At 43.8% G+C, this 19531-nt stretch overlaps 1 protein-coding gene across 6 annotated transcripts in view; it reads right to left on the bottom strand.

The window, feature by feature from the left end:
- Positions 1–19531, bottom strand: part of EBF1 (EBF transcription factor 1) — a 591182-nt gene that overhangs the window by 13780 nt on the left and 557871 nt on the right. For all 6 annotated transcript variants that reach the window (XM_033927092.1, XM_033927095.1, XM_033927093.1 and 3 more), the window contains exons 12-14: positions 15969–16034; positions 14149–14326; positions 7245–7424 (exon numbers count right to left, since the gene is read on the bottom strand). In XM_033927092.1, the coding sequence (XP_033782983.1) occupies positions 7245–7424; positions 14149–14326; positions 15969–16034 (424 nt within the window). The remainder of the gene's footprint in view (positions 1–7244; positions 7425–14148; positions 14327–15968; positions 16035–19531) is intronic.

Here is a 19531-nt window from a genome sequence, read left to right as displayed (position 1 = left end):
TGTGCCAATCCGGATCACTGGGAAGTATTGGCAAATCCCACGAAGGAGGTCCGTTCCTTGCAGCTCCTTCTCAGGGTGGTGCATTTGTATACCATTTAATGCTGTTTTCTAAAAGCATGTGCTATTTCATTTATTGCACACCACAAAGTGTGCAATATTAAAAAAAAAACCCCGCCCACTGTTGTCAGCCAGCACACATTCTTACCAAATAAAGGGATCCTTCACGATGGCACGCTAGCTGTTTTAATGCGCGCTAAACACTAATGGGTTCATAGTCAAAAGCACGCGGTGACAAAGGTGCGCCGAGACAACTGAGAGCAAGGCGGAAGCCCGCGCCAAAGAAAAACAGTGTTTTAAGGGGCTCTGACGGGGGGTGTTGGTGGGGAATCCCCCCACTTTACTTAATACAGATCGCGCTGATGTTGTGCGGCGTTGGGGGAGGGTTTGGGGGGTTGTAACCCCCTCATTATACTGGAAACTTAACTTTTTCCTTGTTTTTTTAGGGAAAAAGTGAAGTTTTCAGTATAATGTGGGGGGTTACAACCCCCCAAACCCCTCCCAACGCTGGCGTGATCTGTATTCAGTAAAGTGGGGGGTTACTCCCCCACACCCCCCGTCGGAGCCCCTTAAAACACTGTTTTTCTTCGGCGCGGGCTTCCGCCTTGTGCTCAGTTGTCTTGGCACGCCTTTGTCGGCGCGCGCTTTTGACCTATCACCCACTAATGTGTCCATAGAATATAATGGATGCGATAGCGTTTAGCGCGATAAAGCACACCTTAGTAAAAGAACCCCCCCCAAATGAAATAACACTTATAAAAAGCAAAGCGGAAAAAGAAAATGCTCTGCCTGCACACTCCTGGGCTAGTTGCTTTTCTTCCAGGAATTTCTCCAAAGGCCCCTTTAAACCCACTTATGCTAGATGTCTTGACCACATTCTTTGGCTACAAATTCTACAGCTTGATTGCTCATTGGGTGAACAAAAACACATTCTTCAATTTTTTTTAAATCTGCTATTAGTTTCATGGACCGACTCTAATCCCAATACAACTTGCAGGTATATACAACCATTTTACATTAACCTGTTCCACCCCATTCATATTGTTTGTGAATACTAAAACAGGGTATGATTATTTTATTTTTGTAGAGGAACTCTCGGGCCAGCTAAGCTGGAATTAGCCAGTTTGTGAATGACAGAGAACTCAATTAGCAGAGGATAAGAAGTAAAAATCTGTCCAGCGTAGCTTGATGGTCTGGAGACACCCAATGCTTGCAACTAGCTCCAAAGGCAGAGCAATCAAGGCCCCGAAATTGCATTGCTACCATGGAGTGATTAATTTATTGATTTCATTAGGAGCTCAACCTTTTAATTTTCAGGTCATGATTGAACATTTTGCTCAACAAATGGATTGAGGATTATTGGATCAACTGGAAAAAAAAAAAAATCCAAAGAAACCAAGGAAAAAAAACACAATCACATTTCACTCAGAGATGAATCCATTAAGCATTCGATGTTTTCTATAAATATGTAAGAACACATCGCAGGAATAGCTTAAATACATTACCAAGTGTCTTCTCCTACCAGAAAATGCTCTATCAATCATGCTAAGATCATGAAGGGCATAGAGAGAGTAGAGAGGGACAGATTTTTCAAACTTTCAAAACATAAAAGAACAAGAGGGCATTCGGAAAAGTTAGAAGGAGACAGATTCAAAATGAATGCCAGGAAGTTCTTCTTTACCCAGCGTGTGGTGGACACCTGGAATACGCTTCCAGAGGACGTAATAGGACAGAGTACGGTACTGGAGTTCAAGAAAGGATTGGACAATTTCCTGCTGGAAAAGGGGATAGAGGGGTATAGATAGAGGGCTACTGCACAGGTCCTGGACCTGTTGGGCCGCCGCGTGAGCGGACTGCTGGGCACGATGGACCTCAGGTCTGACCCAGTGGAGGCATTGCTTATGTTCTTATATTTAAAATTTAGCATGTATAAAGTGGGTACCAGTAAGCATGGGGATCCAGTTAATAAAGTGAGAAGTATCTTATAACATTAATGATTTCAATAAATAAATAAAATAGAATTGCTGGCAGATAATTTTTATGTCACAAGGTGATAGAGTGATCATACAACAGGTGGAAGTGATAAACATTTCGGAACATTGAAAGCTCCAGGTACTCATCTTATTGTCTACTCATAAGCACATTTTGAGTTTCCCTCTCTCTGACCCTTGGGCTTTATGGTGAATTCTTCAAGACCTATTTGAAGCACAGGGATCCTTCACCTGGATTGTATAAAATCTAAAACCACCTCAGAAGGGTGAATCTGCTTTATAAAAGGACCTCTGTGACTATATAAAATGGTCTTGTCAGCAGAATTTCCGTAGACGAAGAATTCAAAGGTAAAAAGGAGAATGATTGCAAACATAGACTAGATCACTTTCCATACGAACCGCTCTGCAAGCACTGGGGGCTCCATCCTTTCATGACTGGAAATCTTCTCTTGAAGTGGGGAGATGTTCTTGTTCCTCCTCTACTATTCTAAAATACAGGTTTTCTTTAACGAGAGCAGGTTGTACTGGGAAGTGTGAAGGTGGGGAGAAACCAGGGCAATCAGTGGATTCTATAGAGATGACCCTGTTGATCAACTTTACCGGGTCTGCTTTTTCTTTATTGTACTGGAATTCTGTCTAGACGGAATGTGAAGCTTACAAACCGTGTGGCAAAAGTATTTATTTGATATAATCCAGACTAATAGTAATCTATGTGTGTCTCAAATATGTCTAGATTGTATTTAATGTTCCAAAACCTGACGCCTCAGCCCCACCACTCCACCGCAATATTCAGTTTAAAGAGCGGGAAGTTTGATGTGGGTGCCTCATCATTGGCTGTCGGGTTTGTAACGTTATTTAAATCGTTGTGATTTTTGCTTTTTATTTTTTATTCACTTCTAAATAAATTTTAAGAAATTTTAAGAAATAAATATTCCAAGACTCTTCAGTTTTTGAATGTCATGGTGTAAACTCTAAAAGTTTTTTATATACTTATCTCAGCATAAACCCAGGGAGTCAGACCCGACATGTTTCACAAAGATGTGTTTTATCAAGGGTCTCCCAAGGGCGCCGCTGCCATCCGACTCCACTTGAGTCGGATGGCAGCGGCGCCCTTGGGAGACCCTTGATAAAACACATCTTTGTGAAACATGTCGGGTCTGACTCCCTGGGTTTATGCTGAGATAAGTATATAAAAAACTTTTAGAGTTTACACCATGACATTCAAAAACTGAAGAGTCTTGGAATATTTATTTCTTAAAATTTCTTAAAATTTATTTAGAAGTGAATAAAAAATAAAAAGCAAAAATCACAACGATTTAAATAACGTTACAAACCCGACAGCCAATGATGAGGCACCCACATCAAACTTCCCGCTCTTTAAACTGAATATTGCGGTGGAGTGGTGGGGCTGAGGCGTCAGGTTTTGGAACATTAAATACAATCTAGACATATTTGAGACACACATAGACGGAATGTGAGACATGGATCGTTATAAATGCCGGCTTTTCTTAATTATGACGGGAATAGTCATGCAGATGATAACACGTAATTGGAAGAACTATGATCGCTTTAACTTCCCTTTTTGGTGGGGGAACTTATGCTCCAGCTACAAATATGAAAAAAATGAATGCTGAGGTATTGGGGCATAGTAATGTATTTAACTTGGTGTGGGGCCCATTGGCATCTTTTATTGCTTCTATATAGTTGGCATTTCTCTCTAATTTTTGTCTGATTTCCTTACACATCCAGGGTGGGAATGTATTACTGCTTTAAATAAGAGTGGGTTATTGGAAGAATAATTGCATTTATATTATTGATTAAGTAAAGGGGGTGGGGGAAAAAATGACTTTTGAATATTTGTAAGTTCAAAGTGTTTTTCTTGTTTGTTATACGTTCAGATTCATATGTATTGCACTGTTACTAATTGAAAATCAATAAAGATTTATAAAAAAAGAGTTATCTATTTGGCTGGTGTAACTGTTTGCACCTTAAAATGGTTCATAGAGAAAACCGCCGAAGACAAAGGTGCGCGCCGACAACTGAGCGCATGACGGAAGCGCGCGCCGAAGAAAAAGAGTGTTTTTAGGGGCTCCGACGGGGGGGTTTTGTTGGGGAACCCCCCCACTTTACTTAATACAGATCGCGGCGGCGTTGTGAGGAGGTTTGGGGGGTTGTAACCGCCCTCATTATACTGGAAACTTAACTGTTTCCCTGTTTTTTAGGGAAAAAGTGAAGTTTTCAGTAAAATGGAGGGGGGGTTACAACCCTCCAAACCCCCCACAACGCGGCGCGATCTGTATAAAGTAAAGTGGGGGGTTACCCCCCACACCCCCCCATCAGAACCCTTTAAAACAGTCATTTTCTTCGGCGCGCGCCTCCACGTTGCGCTCAGTTGTCTGCGTGCACCTTTGTCCTGGCGCGCTTTTGACCTGACACCCCTTAAAATAGTCATGTAGCTGCAGACTTACCCTAATATACTACAGTATAACAGAACTGCCATTATAGAAGTCACGCTTAAAACACACCATCCCAGCACTTAACTTTCAGCGACCTTGGGTAAGTAACCGGCTAGGTTTTCAAAGGTGCATTTTCCTATATCTAGGTGAGAAGAAGTGTGTGTCAAAGATGGCAGCTTTATAGCAGTGAATTACTTTAACTGGTCGAAATATGTTAATTAGTGGTCTCTTAGGTCTCAAACTCCAACCCTGTGCAGGGCCACATTTTGGATTTGTCGGTACTTGGAAGGCCACAAAAAAAAAAAAGGTAATGTCTTATTAAAGAAATGACAATTTTGCACGAGGTAAAACTCTTTATAGTTTATAAATCTCCCCCCTCCCCCCGAAGGTGTGCATGTTCCCCCCTTCTTTGCAGCGTCCTCCAACTCCCCCCCCCCCGGCCTCCTGGTCTTAATTTCAGCTAATTACTGCAGCCTGCAGAAAGGATCGTCGGTGCTGTAGCGTTCCTTGCAGGCTGCCATCAGCCTCTGAAGCACGTTCCCTCGACCGCGGTCCCGCCCCCTCCTCTGACATCAGGGGCAGGATCGCGGCAGAGGGAACATGCTGCTGAGGACAGCAGCCTGCAAGGATCGCTACAGCACCAGCAATCCTCTCTGTAAGCTGTGGTAATTATCTGAAGGTAAGAGCGAGAGGCCAGAGGGGAAGCCAGAGGACGCTACAAAGAGCGGGCAGCACTAGTAAGACTACAGGCCGCAAAATAGAACCTGGCGGGCCGCATGTGGCTCCCAGGCTGCAAGTTTGAGACCACTGGTTTAGGGATACCAGAAGTCCGGATTTCCCCGGACATGTCCGGATAGCTTTTCAAAACCCGATACCTTGTCCAGGTTTTGAAAAGCTTTCCTTCGTGCAGTAGAGCATCCGTGCATGCACGGATATGACACGATGACATCGTGCCCATGCACGCGTGACATCATCGCGTGACTTGAACTTGCTGCCTGCATCGTGTCGGCTATCCCTTTGACATTATTTCCTAGTCGCAGTGCCCAGAAGTGACATCAGAGAAAGCCGACGCGGGCAGCATGTTCATAATGCTGCTCGTGCACGGAGGGAAGGGGCACACCTGCCTGGCAGGGGGGCGGAAGGGAGGACAGGTGCCTGTGCCCTTTACAAAGACCGTGCCTGGGACGGACCGCACCCCCTTACTACGCCAGTGGTGGCAGTATTAATCTTGTATGTGTATAATTGTACATTAGCTCCTTTTCAACAGAATTATCCCTGCAGAGACACCACAGGTGTGAGTTTGCCCTTAGGGAAACTGTGCTGTATTCAAAAAGCTGATTTCTGTGAGCCGAACACTGTTTTTTACTCCTGAAAATCACTTTTAAATGGTCATCTCTGTACTTGCAGGTAATTTTAGAAACCCCTTTCAGAGCGTAAAGCATGTTGCACACGTGGAACTGACAATTATAAAGTCGTGTGCGAGTAACTAACTGCCTGTGTAAAAAGTGCACAGAGAGTATGCATAGGCATTCTCAGGGGGGCGCAGTTTAGAAAGAGCCGAGAGGGAATTGCAATGTACGTGCACACACATGCATGCATAGAGTACACACATATACAAGTGGAAGCTCGTATTTGCATCTGTTTCGGAGCAGACAACAATTTCTGCAGAAGTCATTTTGGAAAACTGAGAATTCGGGAAACCTATTCTATAATGGTATATAGATGCAGGGCAGGATTAACCAACAGGCCAAGTAGGCACGTGCCTAGGGCCCGAAATGGTCAGGGGGCCCGATGAAGGAGGGCATCAACATTGTTTTTTCCAAACGGCGATGGGCCCCTCCAGCATCGATCGGAAACGCGGGCCCCCCCAATAGACGTAAAGTAAGAAAAGCAAGCAATGTGGGTAAGAAAGGCAACGGGAACTGTAATTTTGGAAGCGGCGCTGCTTGCCCAAATCTTCCCTCTGATGCAGCTTCCTGTTTCCACCTGGACGCATGGTAGGGTGGGGCGGGGCAGGGGGCCCAGTGCATTTGGGTGCCTAGGGGCCCTCGACGAATTAATCCTGCCCTGTATGAATGACATTACTGCACTGAAGCGGGTGTTCAGGCCTCGAGTGCTGCAAACAAGTAAAGATTTCAGGATATCCCTTATGGAATATGCATGAGAGAGATTTTCAAATAATACGGACAGGAACTATGCAGATCTATCTCATTCATATTCTTTATGGCTATCTTGAAAACCTGATCTGTTTGCAGCACTTGAAGCCTAAATTCCTGCACTTCTGCTTGATTGCCTTAAAAAAATGGGTGTTTTTCTTGTGCGATATGTTTGTAGGTGCTGTGTTATAATCCCTACCACACACTATATTATACTGCAAACAGCATGTCTCAGCAGAAGGATCTGGGTTTTTTGCCTGACTGACATTTATATTTATATCACCCGAGCTTGCAAATTTGAGGGAAACATGATAGCTTTTGAAAACCTTAGTAATCTGTTTAAGGCACAGTGCTTTATTTTACAGGTTGGCAAATGAGGGCAAACCAGAGAATATTAACCAAGGTGCCTAGACCTCGTCCCTGCAGCTTTAAGATTTCACAAGGTCTGGACGGCAGAGCAAGTGTGATGAGACCTCTGCTTGAAATATGTTTCAAAAGTCATTCCTTTAGGGAGGAAGATGTCTGAGCAGAAGCCAACACATCCTAGCCTCTTGCTTAAGAGAAATAGAGCATAGAGCACTTACTGGCATAAGGAGAGTTGGCTGCCGACCCATTTAGAAAAGTGGGGGAAGCGCCTAAGTTGGACATCCCAGCAGTACCATAACCATTCATACTGGTTGTGACCGAGTTGTAGTTTGTCTGTTGAGGGGTGGTGCTTGGCACGTACCCATGGGGCGACACGCTGCTTGTGTTGCGAGTGAAACCTAAGAGAGACAAATGGAGAAAGAGAGGGCTTACTAAGAGACAGCAGCTGCAGTGGCAAATTATTATAGTACTGGACTACGGCAGAACAAATTTCAGTTTCCCAGGATTTGGTCTCACTGCAACTGGCCTCTATTCAGTGATGTAGCAAGGATAGGAGGCACCTGGGACGGTGGTGCCCCCCCTCTCTGCTCTTTCTGTGCCCCCCATGCCACATTCACGCCTTCTCTTCCTCCCCGTCCCTTTTTAAATCTTCACCAGCACGAGCAGCTTCTCCGACTTGTTGCTTGTGCCGGTGTTGGCTTTTTCCCTCTGACATCACTTCCTGGCTCCGCAACCAGGAAGTGATGTCAGAGGGGAGCCAGGCCAACTCAAGCAGCAGGCCGGAGAAGTTGCTCACACTGGCAAAGATTTAAAGAGGAAGGTGAAGGAGACAGGGAGGGCATGAGTGTGGCATGGTGGGGGGGAGGCAGAGAGGTGCAGGCACCCTCACCAAGATGACACCCATGGCAGTCTGCCCCGCCCCCCACTGCTCTCCCTCCTTACTACGCCACTGTCTCTATTATCTTTTGCTGTAAAGGAGCTAGATCGTCTCACTTCCCACCAGAATCGGCTTGCACCTCTGTTTCTCACTTCCCTTTGCTGGTCCGCTGTTTTCCTCACACCATTTTTCCTCTAGACGCTTATTCTTTCCGCAAGAAAAACTGGTCCCCCTCTCCACTCACCTGCACATTGCCAAAGTTCATTTGCGAATTATCCCACTGGATTCTAAATATGGCAACTTAACTGGCTAAAGAGCTGTTAATCATGAATAATTGGAAGCTAATAAGAAATAATTGACATTAATTAGCATCGATTAAGATTTGCACCTGCTGGTCTATGACACTGGGCATCTAAATCCCATACCGCCCAATATTCAGTGCTATTTAGGCAGCCAAAACAGCTCCTGGCCAGCTAAATAGAGCTAATAGAGCTAACTGCTAATACTGAGTGGGAGATAGCCACCTATCACCTGCTGAATATCTTGGGCAGCAGCTAGCCCGGTCACCAACTATGTTATGTGACATAGCCGTTTAGCATCAGTGTTCACTGGCTGACTAACTAAGCTTAGTACCTAAACTAAACTTAGTACCTAAACTAAGTTACCTAAACTAAGTACCTAAATGTTCATTGGCTGACTAACTAAGCTTAGTACCTAAACTAAACTAAGTTACCTAAACTAAACTTAGTATCTAAACTAAGTACCTAAATGTTCACTGGCTGACTAACTAAGCTTAGTACCTAAACTAAACTAAGTTACCTAAAGTAAGCTTAGTACCTAAACTAAGTTACCTAAACTAAGTACCTAAATGTTCCCTGGCTGACTAACTAAGCTTAGTACCTAAACTAAACTAAGTTACCTAACTAAACTTAGTACCTAAACTAAGTATCTAAATGTTCACTGGCTGACTAACTAAGCTTAGTACCTAAACTAAGTTACCTAAAGTAAGCTTAGTACCTAAACTAAGTTACCTAAACTAAGTACCTAAATGTTCCCTGGTTGACTAATTAAGCTTAGTACCTAAACTAAGCTTAGACCTAAACATTACATCCTTCTTTAGCCGCTATAATTTAGCCAGCCTTGGCTTGGTCGGCAATGTCAGACACAGCTAAAAATACACTGGGATTTCAGTGCTAGTCACTAGTCCCCTCTTTTACCAAGGCACGCTAGCCGATTTAGCGCGCACTAAATATAATGGATGCCTTAGCATTTAGCGTGCGCTAAATCGGCTAGCGCGCCTTAGTAAAAGGACCCCTAGATAAGGGCTACCTCCCACGGTCCGACAGTGTGCAACCCAAAGGGGGCATGGCCATGGGAGGAGCATATCAGCCTTTTGCCTCCCAGCAAATACATCTCCCTCGGATTTCTACTGCCGAAACGCATCACTCTATACTTTTTTGCATTAAATTTTAGTTGCCAGACATTAGATCATTCTTCCAACTTTTGCAGATCCTTTTTCATGTTTTCCACTCCCTCTGGATGTCCACTCTGTTACAAATCTTGGTATCAGCCACAGAAAGGCAAACCTTACCTTCTAACCTGTCAATGTTGCTTACAAATATATTGAATACAATCGGCCCCAGCACTGATCCTTGGGGCACTCCACTACTCACCCTTCCTTCATCCAAGTGAATTCCATTAACCACATTCATCTGCCATCTCTCCATCAACCAATTTCTAATCCAGTTCACCACTTGGATCCTAACTTCAGCCTGTCAAGTTTTTTAGAGCCTTCAATGAGGAACTGTGTCAAAGGCTTTGCTGAAATCTAAGTAAATTATATCTAGCATATGTCATAAGAACATAAGAACATAAGCAATGCCTCCGCTGGGTCAGACCTGAGGTCCATCATGCCCAGCAGTCCGCTCACGCGGCGGCCCAACAGGTCCAGGACCTGTGCAGTAATCCTCTATCTATACCCCTCTATCCCCTTTTCCAGCAGGAAATTGTCCAATCCTTTCTTAAACCCCTGTACTGTACTCTGCCCTATTACTCCCTCTGGAAGCACATTCCAGGTGTCCACCACTCGTTGTCCTCAAGCCAATTCTCAGGTCGCCCTGTCAAAGAATTCAATCAGATTCATTTGGCATGATTTACCTTTAGTAAAACCATGTCGTCTCGGATCTTGTACCGTATATACTCGAATATATAGCAATCCGAATATAAACTGAGGTATCTTTTTTTTTTCCCTCCAAAAAGGGAGAAAAAAGGTTGACTTGAATATAAACCAAGGTTAGAAATTTGGGTTTTCATGGTGAGCCAGTCTATAAAGACTGTTCACCCTCCCTCCCCATCAGCTATCTTGTAAGTCACTAAACATAATACAAATATCTGTAATGCATATATCCCAAAGCTAATATATTCTCAACAAAGCCCCACGTAGGAAAACGCAACTACAAGCAACCACAAACTTACATAAATGTAGACAAAAATCAAACTTAAACCTCATGAAGCCATATGCAGTTCAACATCAGAGAAAGAGAAATAGCATGCTACACTTTGGAATATAAAAAGAAAGCAGTGCAAATTTACAGTACAACTGCATTTTCTGTTTATGAAATAAAAAATAAAAAATAATTATTTTTCCTACCTTTGCTGCCTGGCCATTTTATTCATGTTAATCCCAGTTTCTGCTTTTTCTTAATTTTCTTTCCAGGGTCTGCAATCTATCTGCCTTTTCTCTCATTCCTGTCTTCATTTCCTCTCCTACATCCATCTCTGACTTTAAACTTTTCCTTTCAGTTTTCCTCCATTTATTTTTCTGCATCTCTATCTGCTTCCATTTCTCCAGGGTTTTTTTTGCTAACTTTTCCCTTTCTGCCCCCTTCCAGCATCTTCTCTTTCTCTCTCTTGCCCCCGTTATTTTCACTCTTCTAACCTGGATCTACTATCTTGCCCCCTCCATCCAGCAGATCTTATCCCCCCCTCTTTCCTCCAACACCTCATCTTTCTCTTTCTCCCTCCACCTACATCCAAGATCTCTCCCCATCACCTTTTACCCTTTGCTTCTTCCAACAGAGTCGTGGGGTCATGGGAGGCCCGACATGCGAGGCAGGCAGCTGATTCCTCCTGGCAACAGTCCTTCACACTATTTGCCAGTCGCCAGGAGGAGGGGGAGTGAAGAGTCAGCGGTGCATCCGGTTTGTGAGCAGCCCTGCCTTCAGTCCTGTCCTGGTCCCACTAAACTGGCTGGCTAAAACAAAGCCAGATATTGCGGGAGGGGGGGGGGTCTTCTCTTTTGCTAAATTGGTATAGGCTCTGTCGGTCTCAATCTCGCTCCTAAAAATCAGGAAGTAACTTCAGAGGGGGACAGGATCAAGACCGGCAGAGCCTTAAGCGGTTTGGCAAAAGGGAAGGCACCCGGGACTTAATGGCTGGTTTTGTTAAAAATATTACTCCTACATTTCAACAAATTGAAGGGAAAATTAAGGAACATAATAAAGAACTGAAGAATTTAAGAAAAGAAATGAACACTTCTAACTCATCCATTCAAAAAATATAAAAAGAAATTGTAACATCGAAACAAATGCAAGAGACTTTAGTTAAAGACAATATTAACCTAAGGAAGAAGATTGAAATGCTTGAGAACAATTCACGTAGCAACAATTTAAGGTTAATTAACTTTCCAAGACTTGAGTTGGTAACACCTAGAGATATGCTTAAGAGATATCTAGTGGAAAATTTGGAGATACCTGAAGAATCATTACCACCATTTTCACGAGTTTATTATTTGCCTGATAAAGAACAAAATCAACAACAAAAAGTAAAATCTTCAGATCAAGAACCTTTAAACATTTCACAGATTTTAGAAACATCAGAGAAGGATTTAGCATCACCAGCCACTATGATCATTACTTTAGCTTTGCCAATTGATAAAACATAGTTGTTAAAACTTTACTTTAAAAATAGACAAAAAAGTTTTCTTGGTTACAAAATACAAATGTTTCCAGATTTAGCACGGGAGACGCAAAGGCGCCGCCGTGAATTTCTTCTTTTGAAATCTGGGGTTTTATCTTTGGGGGCAACCTTTTATTTGAGACACCCATGTAAATGTATTGTGTGTTACCGTACTCTTAAATATGTGTTTTTTGAACCATCACAACTGACAAATTTCGTGGCAATGTCTCGTCTGAATGCAAATAATCTTTGAGCCCTATAATTTGGATATTATGACCTCATCTCATCGCTATAGCTCTCAGTTTCTTAAAAATTATTATTTTTCTTTATAATTTCGCCAATTTTCTTTAATTCTTGGATCTCAATTTGAGGACTTGAGCATAAATAGTATATTTGTTAATTTAGGATTTACATTTGTATTGTATTTGATATTTATTCTATTCTTGCTTTCTGTACAAGTGTAATACTTGGAATTTAAATTGAAAATAATAAAAGATATAAGTATAAAAAAAAAAAAAGGGAAAGCACCCTGTGGTGTCTGGCTTTGTTATTAACAGACAGTTTAGCAGGTCTGGGACCGAGACAGGACTGAAGGCGGGATTGCTCCCAATCTGGATGCGTTGCTGACTCCTCACTCCCCCCTCCTCCCGGTAGCCAGAAAACAGCATGGAGGACTGCTAGAGCCGCCGCAGGGATGAATCAGCTGCATGTCTCACATGTCCGTGCTTGCCCCTGACCCGCGACTCCATTCCCCATAGCCCGGTAGGCTTAAATTTGGATATTTTTTTAAAACTATGGTAGTAGACTCAAATATAAACCAAAACCCCATTTTTGTGGCCTAAAAATCTCAGTTTATATTACAGTAACCTATTAGAATCTAGGAAATTCACTATCCTCTCCTTCAGCAACATTTTCATTATTTTTGCAATAACCAAAGTGAGGCTGTAGTTTCCTGCTACATCTCTGTGACCACTTTTGTGAAGAGGGACCACATCCGCTCTTCTCCAATCCCTTGGAACCACTCCTGTCTCCAGGGATTTATTGAACAAATCTTTAAATGGACCCGACAGAACCTTTGTGAGCTCCTTCAATATACTGGGATGAATCCCGTCCAGTTCCATGGCTCTGTCCACCTTCATCTTTTCAAGTTGATCATAATTATACACTTTAATCCTTGAATGGCACAATATCTGGTCCATTCTCATGTGTAACTCTGCCAGGCAATTGCAGTCCTTCTCCAGGTAATTTTTGGCTGCCTTAAACTAGGTGCCTGATTATATAACTACCCTCTTAGGATCAGATGATTCAAGCAATGCTCCCACTGGCGCAAGATGAGAGAAACCTTTTCGAAAATCTTGTAATCATTGCCCTTGGGTATGAAGGAAAAACTAGACAAAATGCTCCTGATTTCAATAGTTTGGCAAATATATTGGTTAGGGTCTCAAATAATTTTCAGAGGCCAATGTACTAAGCCAGGGGTGTCAAAGTCCCTCCTCGAGGGCCGCAATCCAGTCGGGTTTTCAGGATGTCCCCAATGAATATGCATGAGATCTATTTGCATGCAATGCTTTCATTGTATGCTAATAGATCTCATGCATATTCATTGGGGAAATCCTGAAAACCCGACTGGATTGCGGCCCTCGAGGAGGGACTTTGACACCCCTGTACTAAGCTGTGAATGGCTTCACAAAGGCTTGAGTACATGGAAGTAACTAATGCATAACTGTCGCATTTTTGAAGTTTAGTCGTACTACTGGTTAATTTTCATAAAGTCATTTGCAGAAGTTATGCAATTTCACAATAGCTAATTCACACATTCAAAAATGTACAATTGCCCAGTTTCCTATGAATATTAACTATAGCTCACTTTTTTGTTGTCTTTTTTCTTAAAAGGTTGGTTATTTCTCAGTAACTTGGTGGAAGAAAATTACTACAGCAATTATTTGTGTATGGTCTTTTTCCATAATAAAACTATCTTGCTATATCAGGTTATTCCCACAGAAATTTCTTTGCTTTGTACATTTTCTTGTTCTGATAAGTGTCTTTTGCGATTTTGCCAAAGCAACAGAATCCCTTAAGGGGCACAGCAAAGCAAAAGTCACATCCTTCACCTACCTGTCTTGTTCCAAAAATCAATTCCCTCCCCCTACCCCCTTTTACCAAGCTGTGCTGCCGAGCTTGGCTTGGCAAAAGGAGGGAATAGGTACATTTTCTTTTTTTTTTTTTCCCACAGAAAACACATTTTTTTCAAATTCCAAAATAAAAAAAGAATCGAACCCTACGCTTACCCTGATTGGTGACTTGAGAGGACTCAGAGACATTGACAGCCAGCTGACCGCTAAAAGAATTGACTCCCATCATACCCGCGTGCACGGATGTGTTAGCAAGGGCCGGAAGCTGGTTGTGATTGCGGGGCACACTGTACAATGCTTCGGCGATATCCGCTGCTCTCTTCAGAATTATTTCCTTCAAGTGCACACAAAAAAGAGCAATTGTGAAATAGAGAGTTGCGTGGGGACAGAAATCCCACCCATCCCCGCCCGTCCCCAACAAGGATCCTCTCCATCCCCGCCCGTCCCCAACAAGGATCCTCTCCATCCCCACCCGTCTCCGCCAGGATCCTCTCCGTCCCCACCCAACCCTGCCAGGATCCTCTCCGTCCCCACCCGTCCCTGTCAGGATCCTCTCCGTCCCCACCCATCCCTGCCAGGATCCTCTCTGTCCCCACCCAACCCCGCCAGGATCCTCTTCGTCCCCACCCGTCCCTGCCAGGATCCTCTCCGTCCCCACCCGTCCCCATCAGGATCCTCTCCGTCCCCACCCATCCCCATCAGGATCCTCTCCATCCCCACCCATCCCCGCAAGGATCCTCTCTGTCCCCACCCAACCCTGCCAGGATCCTCTTCGTCCCCACCCATCCCTGCCAGGATCCTCTCCGTCCCCACCCGTCCCCATCAGGATCCTCTCCGTCCCCACCCGTCCCCATCAGGATCCTCTCTGTCCCCACCCGTCCCCGTCAGGATCCTCTCCATCCCCACCCGTCCCCGTCAGGATCCTCTCCGTCCCCACCCGTCCCCGCAAGGAATTACCTCCATCTCCGCCCGTCCCCATAAAAAGCAGCAATTACTTCTGACAGGATCATGAATTCCACAGTTTCTTTTGTGTTTGCGCTGCTGTTTTCCTTGTGGAATCTCTTTGGTGGAACCCTTTTTTTGTTTTCTGTTCAGGTAATTAACTTATAAACCCCCTCTTTTACTAAGGCTGACGTGTCCATTATATTATATGGATGAACCCTGCTTCCAAAGCCTTCCATCCCCATGGGAGTCCCGTGGGTTAGGAGGGACCCCCGCGGGACCCGTGGAATTCCCACGGTCCCCGTTCCCGTGCAGACCTGTATTGTGAAATGCTGATCATTCTAAATACTGGATAATGAATGACCTCAAATGTGCTTTGAATTTTGATAAGGCGGTATATCAAATTTTTAAATAAACCTGAAACCTTGAGCACCCCCCCTCCCACTAGTGGCTCAGGGCCTATCAACAGGGCCTTCGCACATGCACAGATATCGGCATGATGACATCACACATGCGTGTGATGTTATCGCTTTGACGTCCACACACTTCTGGGTGCCCTCCAGCCGCAGCCCGCTGTTTAGCGTGCCGCGGCTTTGGATAGCTTGCGAGACGCTGGCCTAGAGTGCTAAATTCTGAAGGAATCCAAAAACTCTCCAAACTGTATAGGACTACTTCCCTCTCCCCCCCCTTCCCCTCCCCCAGTCTTCTGCCTATGAGCGCCGTAATCTTAAGTCCAGCCCTTTTAAAAGCCTGCAAAAACTAATTAGTAGTCTCTTTGGAAGAAACAGCTAGTGTGATGCATTTGAAAGCAGCCCAGAGACATGAACAGTGGAGCAAACCGTAGGTAACTGCAGTCTGTCTTTACATAATTAGTTATTATGTGTCCTCACTTTCTTCGTTATGCATCGTTGTGCTTATTAAAGCTACTCTACAGAAATATTTTGCTTAGACACATGACCTGCCATGTAATAGGCTCTTCAAGTCTTAACGGTCAACTTTTACAATGCACTTCTCCAAATGAATGCAGCACTTACCTGGTTATTATGCGGCATCCCGTACAATGCTTCCACCAAATCAGCTGCCCTCTTTAATATTACCTCCTGTCAGAAAGAAAAATAAGTTTATTCCCCTGAGCTAAATAATACAGAGAAGGGCAAAGCGTGTGGGTTTCTTTGCTCTGTTTCTTACCAACCATGGTTTTTAACCACCAGCTTTCAGAACAGAGCCATGTCCTGATAAACCAATTATTAGCGTGTATTGGATATTTGTAGGATGCAAGCTCTTCCGCAGGAAGTAGCAATAGTGTAGGTTTTTTTGGGGAAATCCACTGGCATTATGTCCTGGAAAATCCACTGGAATAATCTACTGGAAAATCCGTTGGCATTATCATATGACACTGTGTTATTTGGTACTTCCAAGAGAGCCAAGAGTCAAATCTCTTCTAATAAAATAAACTTTTGCTCATCATGACAGAGGTTGCCATACAGCAAATTATGAAAAACTGGAAAAATTGGGATCGACTGAATTATAATTTTGGGTGGAATTTGTTATGCCAGATCTTTAAAATGGAACGGGTAATAGCCATACAGCAGGGGCATTTTAAGAAATGTAGAGATGTTTGGGAGCCATTAACAAAATAATGTACAGAATGAATATTACATAAGAACATAAGCAGTGCCTCCGCCGGGTCAGACCATAGGTCCATCCTGCCCAGCAGTCCGCTCCCACGGCGGCCCAGGTCACGACCTGTCTAAATCACCAGAAGGGGCCCCCATGCCACCTCGGTTTCCTAATTGAGTCCTATCTTCCCATCAACGTCCTAGCCCTCCGGTCTTGCACCTGCATGACCTGGTTGGGTTTCTACATTTATTTTCTGGTTAGCTTTCTCAGTATCCCACGATCCCTTTATCCCTCAGGAATCCATCCAGTCTCTGTTTGAATCCCTGTACCGTACTCTGCCTGATCACTTCCTCCGGTAGCGCATTCCAAGTGTCCACGACCCTCTGGGTGAAAAAAAACTTCCTTGCATTCGTTTTGAACCTATCTCCCTTCAGTTTCTCCGAGTGCCCCCTCGTACCTGTTGTCCCCTTCAGCCTGAAGAATCTGTCCTTTTTCCCTTTGTTCATACACGTCCCGTATGGGGGGGGGGATATTTTCTGATTTATTATGCCTGAGAACAATTGTTGGGTATAAGGGAGGGGGATATTTGATGTGTGTTTGAATTTGATGGTATATTAAGTGAGGTTAAAGTATAAAAGGATTGTATCTTATGTTACACTTGTTGAAAGTTTTAAAAACGAATAAAGATTTACAATCAAAACAAATATCCAATAAGCGGTTTTGACATTGTTTCTCCATGTGGAGGAAAGTGTATTTTATGAGAACTTAAATTCACATTTGCACCAAGAACATCGATATCACAGTCTTTTTGTTTTCTTGGGACTCCCATCTCCCATCTCCCTTTGCGCCATTCACTAAACTAAACTAAATCTTAGGTTTGTATACTGCGCCATCTCCATGGTCATAGAGCTCGGCACGGTTTACAGGGATTGTGAAGAGAAAGGAACTACAAGGAAAGGGGTTAGATGAAGATCGGAGGAAAGAGGAATGTTAAAGAGCTGGGATGTCAGATGAGGAGGGAGTGATTAAGTTTTTGAGAAAAGCCAGGTTTTAAGATGTTTGCGGAAGGGTTGGAGAGCACTCAGGTTCCGAAGAGGGGAGGTAAGGTTATTCCAGAGCTCGGTGAATCTGAAGAGGAGGGAAGTCCCCAGTTTTCCTGGGTGGGAAATGCCTTTTAATGAGGGGAAGGATAGTTTTGATTTTTGGGTAGGTCTGGTGGTACTAAGATTCGGGGAATTCCAGGACAGTGGAAGTTAGGCAGATGCATTTGAAGTGGATTCTGGAAATTATCGGAAGCCAGTGAAGCTTGGAAAGGAGTGGTGAGACGTGATCGAATTTAGTTTTTGCAAAGATAAGCTTGGCCGCGGCATTTTGGATCCGCTGGAGTCTGTAGAGGTTTTTCTTCGTTAGGCATATGTGCTTAATCATATCATATGCAGGAAAACATGTGCTATTGCTGAAACACTCATATCTTTAGCGTGGAGCAAAATTCTGAGACCATTCACCACATGATTTTAACGAATGGGTCCTAAACTGCGTAGGTTGCCCAAATTTGGGTGCGGATCTTAGATCTGTGCAGATCGGTGTAAACTAATTAGTACATTTGGCGCTACAAATCAATTACTGGAGTTAACAAGCACTTAATTGACAGTAATTAGGAGTTACATACAGATCTGCCCTACACCCTAATCAATATCATGCAAGCAACTCCAAAGGGGGCGTGGCCATGGACATGGCACGACTAGGTCAGGGCCGCTCCCAGAAATTAACTGTGAAGTTATTGAATACCTGAGTTTTTTATTCATTCAGTTTTCTATACTATTCTCCCAGGGAAGCTAAGAACATAAGAAACGCCTTCACCGGATCAGACCCTAGGTCCATCTAGTCCGCGGTTTACATTAATTTATTCAGCTACTCAAGCATTTTTCCCTGTCTGTCCCGGTAGGCTCACAATCTATCTAAAGCCAAGTAATGGACAATCAAGTCATTGTGACATCACTGAGGAGGTTGGCTCTTAGGCATTGGTGGAATGAGGCATTATGATGTCACAATACCACCTCTGGATATCAGAGGTTAAAACTTTTCACACTATTTATTTATTCAATTTTCTATTCCGTTCTCCCAGAGGAGCTCAGAACGGTTTACATGAATTTTTTCAGGTACTCAAGCATTTTTCCCTGTCTGTCCCGGTGGGTTCACAATCTATCTAGTGGACCTGGGGTAAGTGACTTGCCCAGGGTCACAAGGAGCAGTGTGGATTTGAACCCACAACCCCATGGTGCTGAGGCTGTAGCTTTAACCACTGCACCTATGTTTAAAAAAAAAAAAGTTGCAATTCTGGACATGGCACCTGTCGGTGATCAGGCCCAATATGCTTATCTGGAATGCCATCCCTGAATGTAGCCCATGGTCCCTGCCTTGTAGAACAACAGGCAATGCCTTGGTCATATTGGAGGAAGGCAATTTTCAGAAAGCATGCAAACAGCTTTGAAAATTATCTGCATAGTTCAATTCAAGTGGAGAGTGTGGTACAGTGGTTAAAGCGAACCCTGAGGTTGTGGGTTCAAACCCAGGCTGCTCCTTGTGACCCTGGGCAAGTCACTTAATCCCCCCATTGCCCCAGGGACATTAGATAGATTGTGAGCCTGATGGGACAGATAGGGAAAAATGCTTGAGTACCTGAATAAATTCATGTAAACGGTTCTGAGCTCCCCTGGGAGAACAATATAGAAAATAGAATAAATATATAGTATGAAAAGCTTCAGCCTCTGATAACTAGAGCTGGTATTGTGACATCATAATGAGTCATTCCACCAATAAGAGCCAACCTCATCAGTGATGTCACAATGGCTTGATTGTCCTATACTTGGCTCACTTTTGCTACATTTTGATTTCTAGAGTGGCGCAGTGGTTAAAGCTACAGCCTCAGCACCCTGGGGTTGTGGGTTCAAATCCACGCTGCTCCTTGTGACCTTGG

The sequence above is a fragment of the Geotrypetes seraphini genome, chromosome 18 (genome assembly GCF_902459505.1).
Source record: "Geotrypetes seraphini chromosome 18, aGeoSer1.1, whole genome shotgun sequence".
Classification (NCBI taxonomy): domain Eukaryota; kingdom Metazoa; phylum Chordata; class Amphibia; order Gymnophiona; family Dermophiidae; genus Geotrypetes; species Geotrypetes seraphini.
The sequence above is the reverse complement of the archived record's forward strand: the minus strand, read 5'-3'. Positions and strand labels throughout refer to the sequence as shown.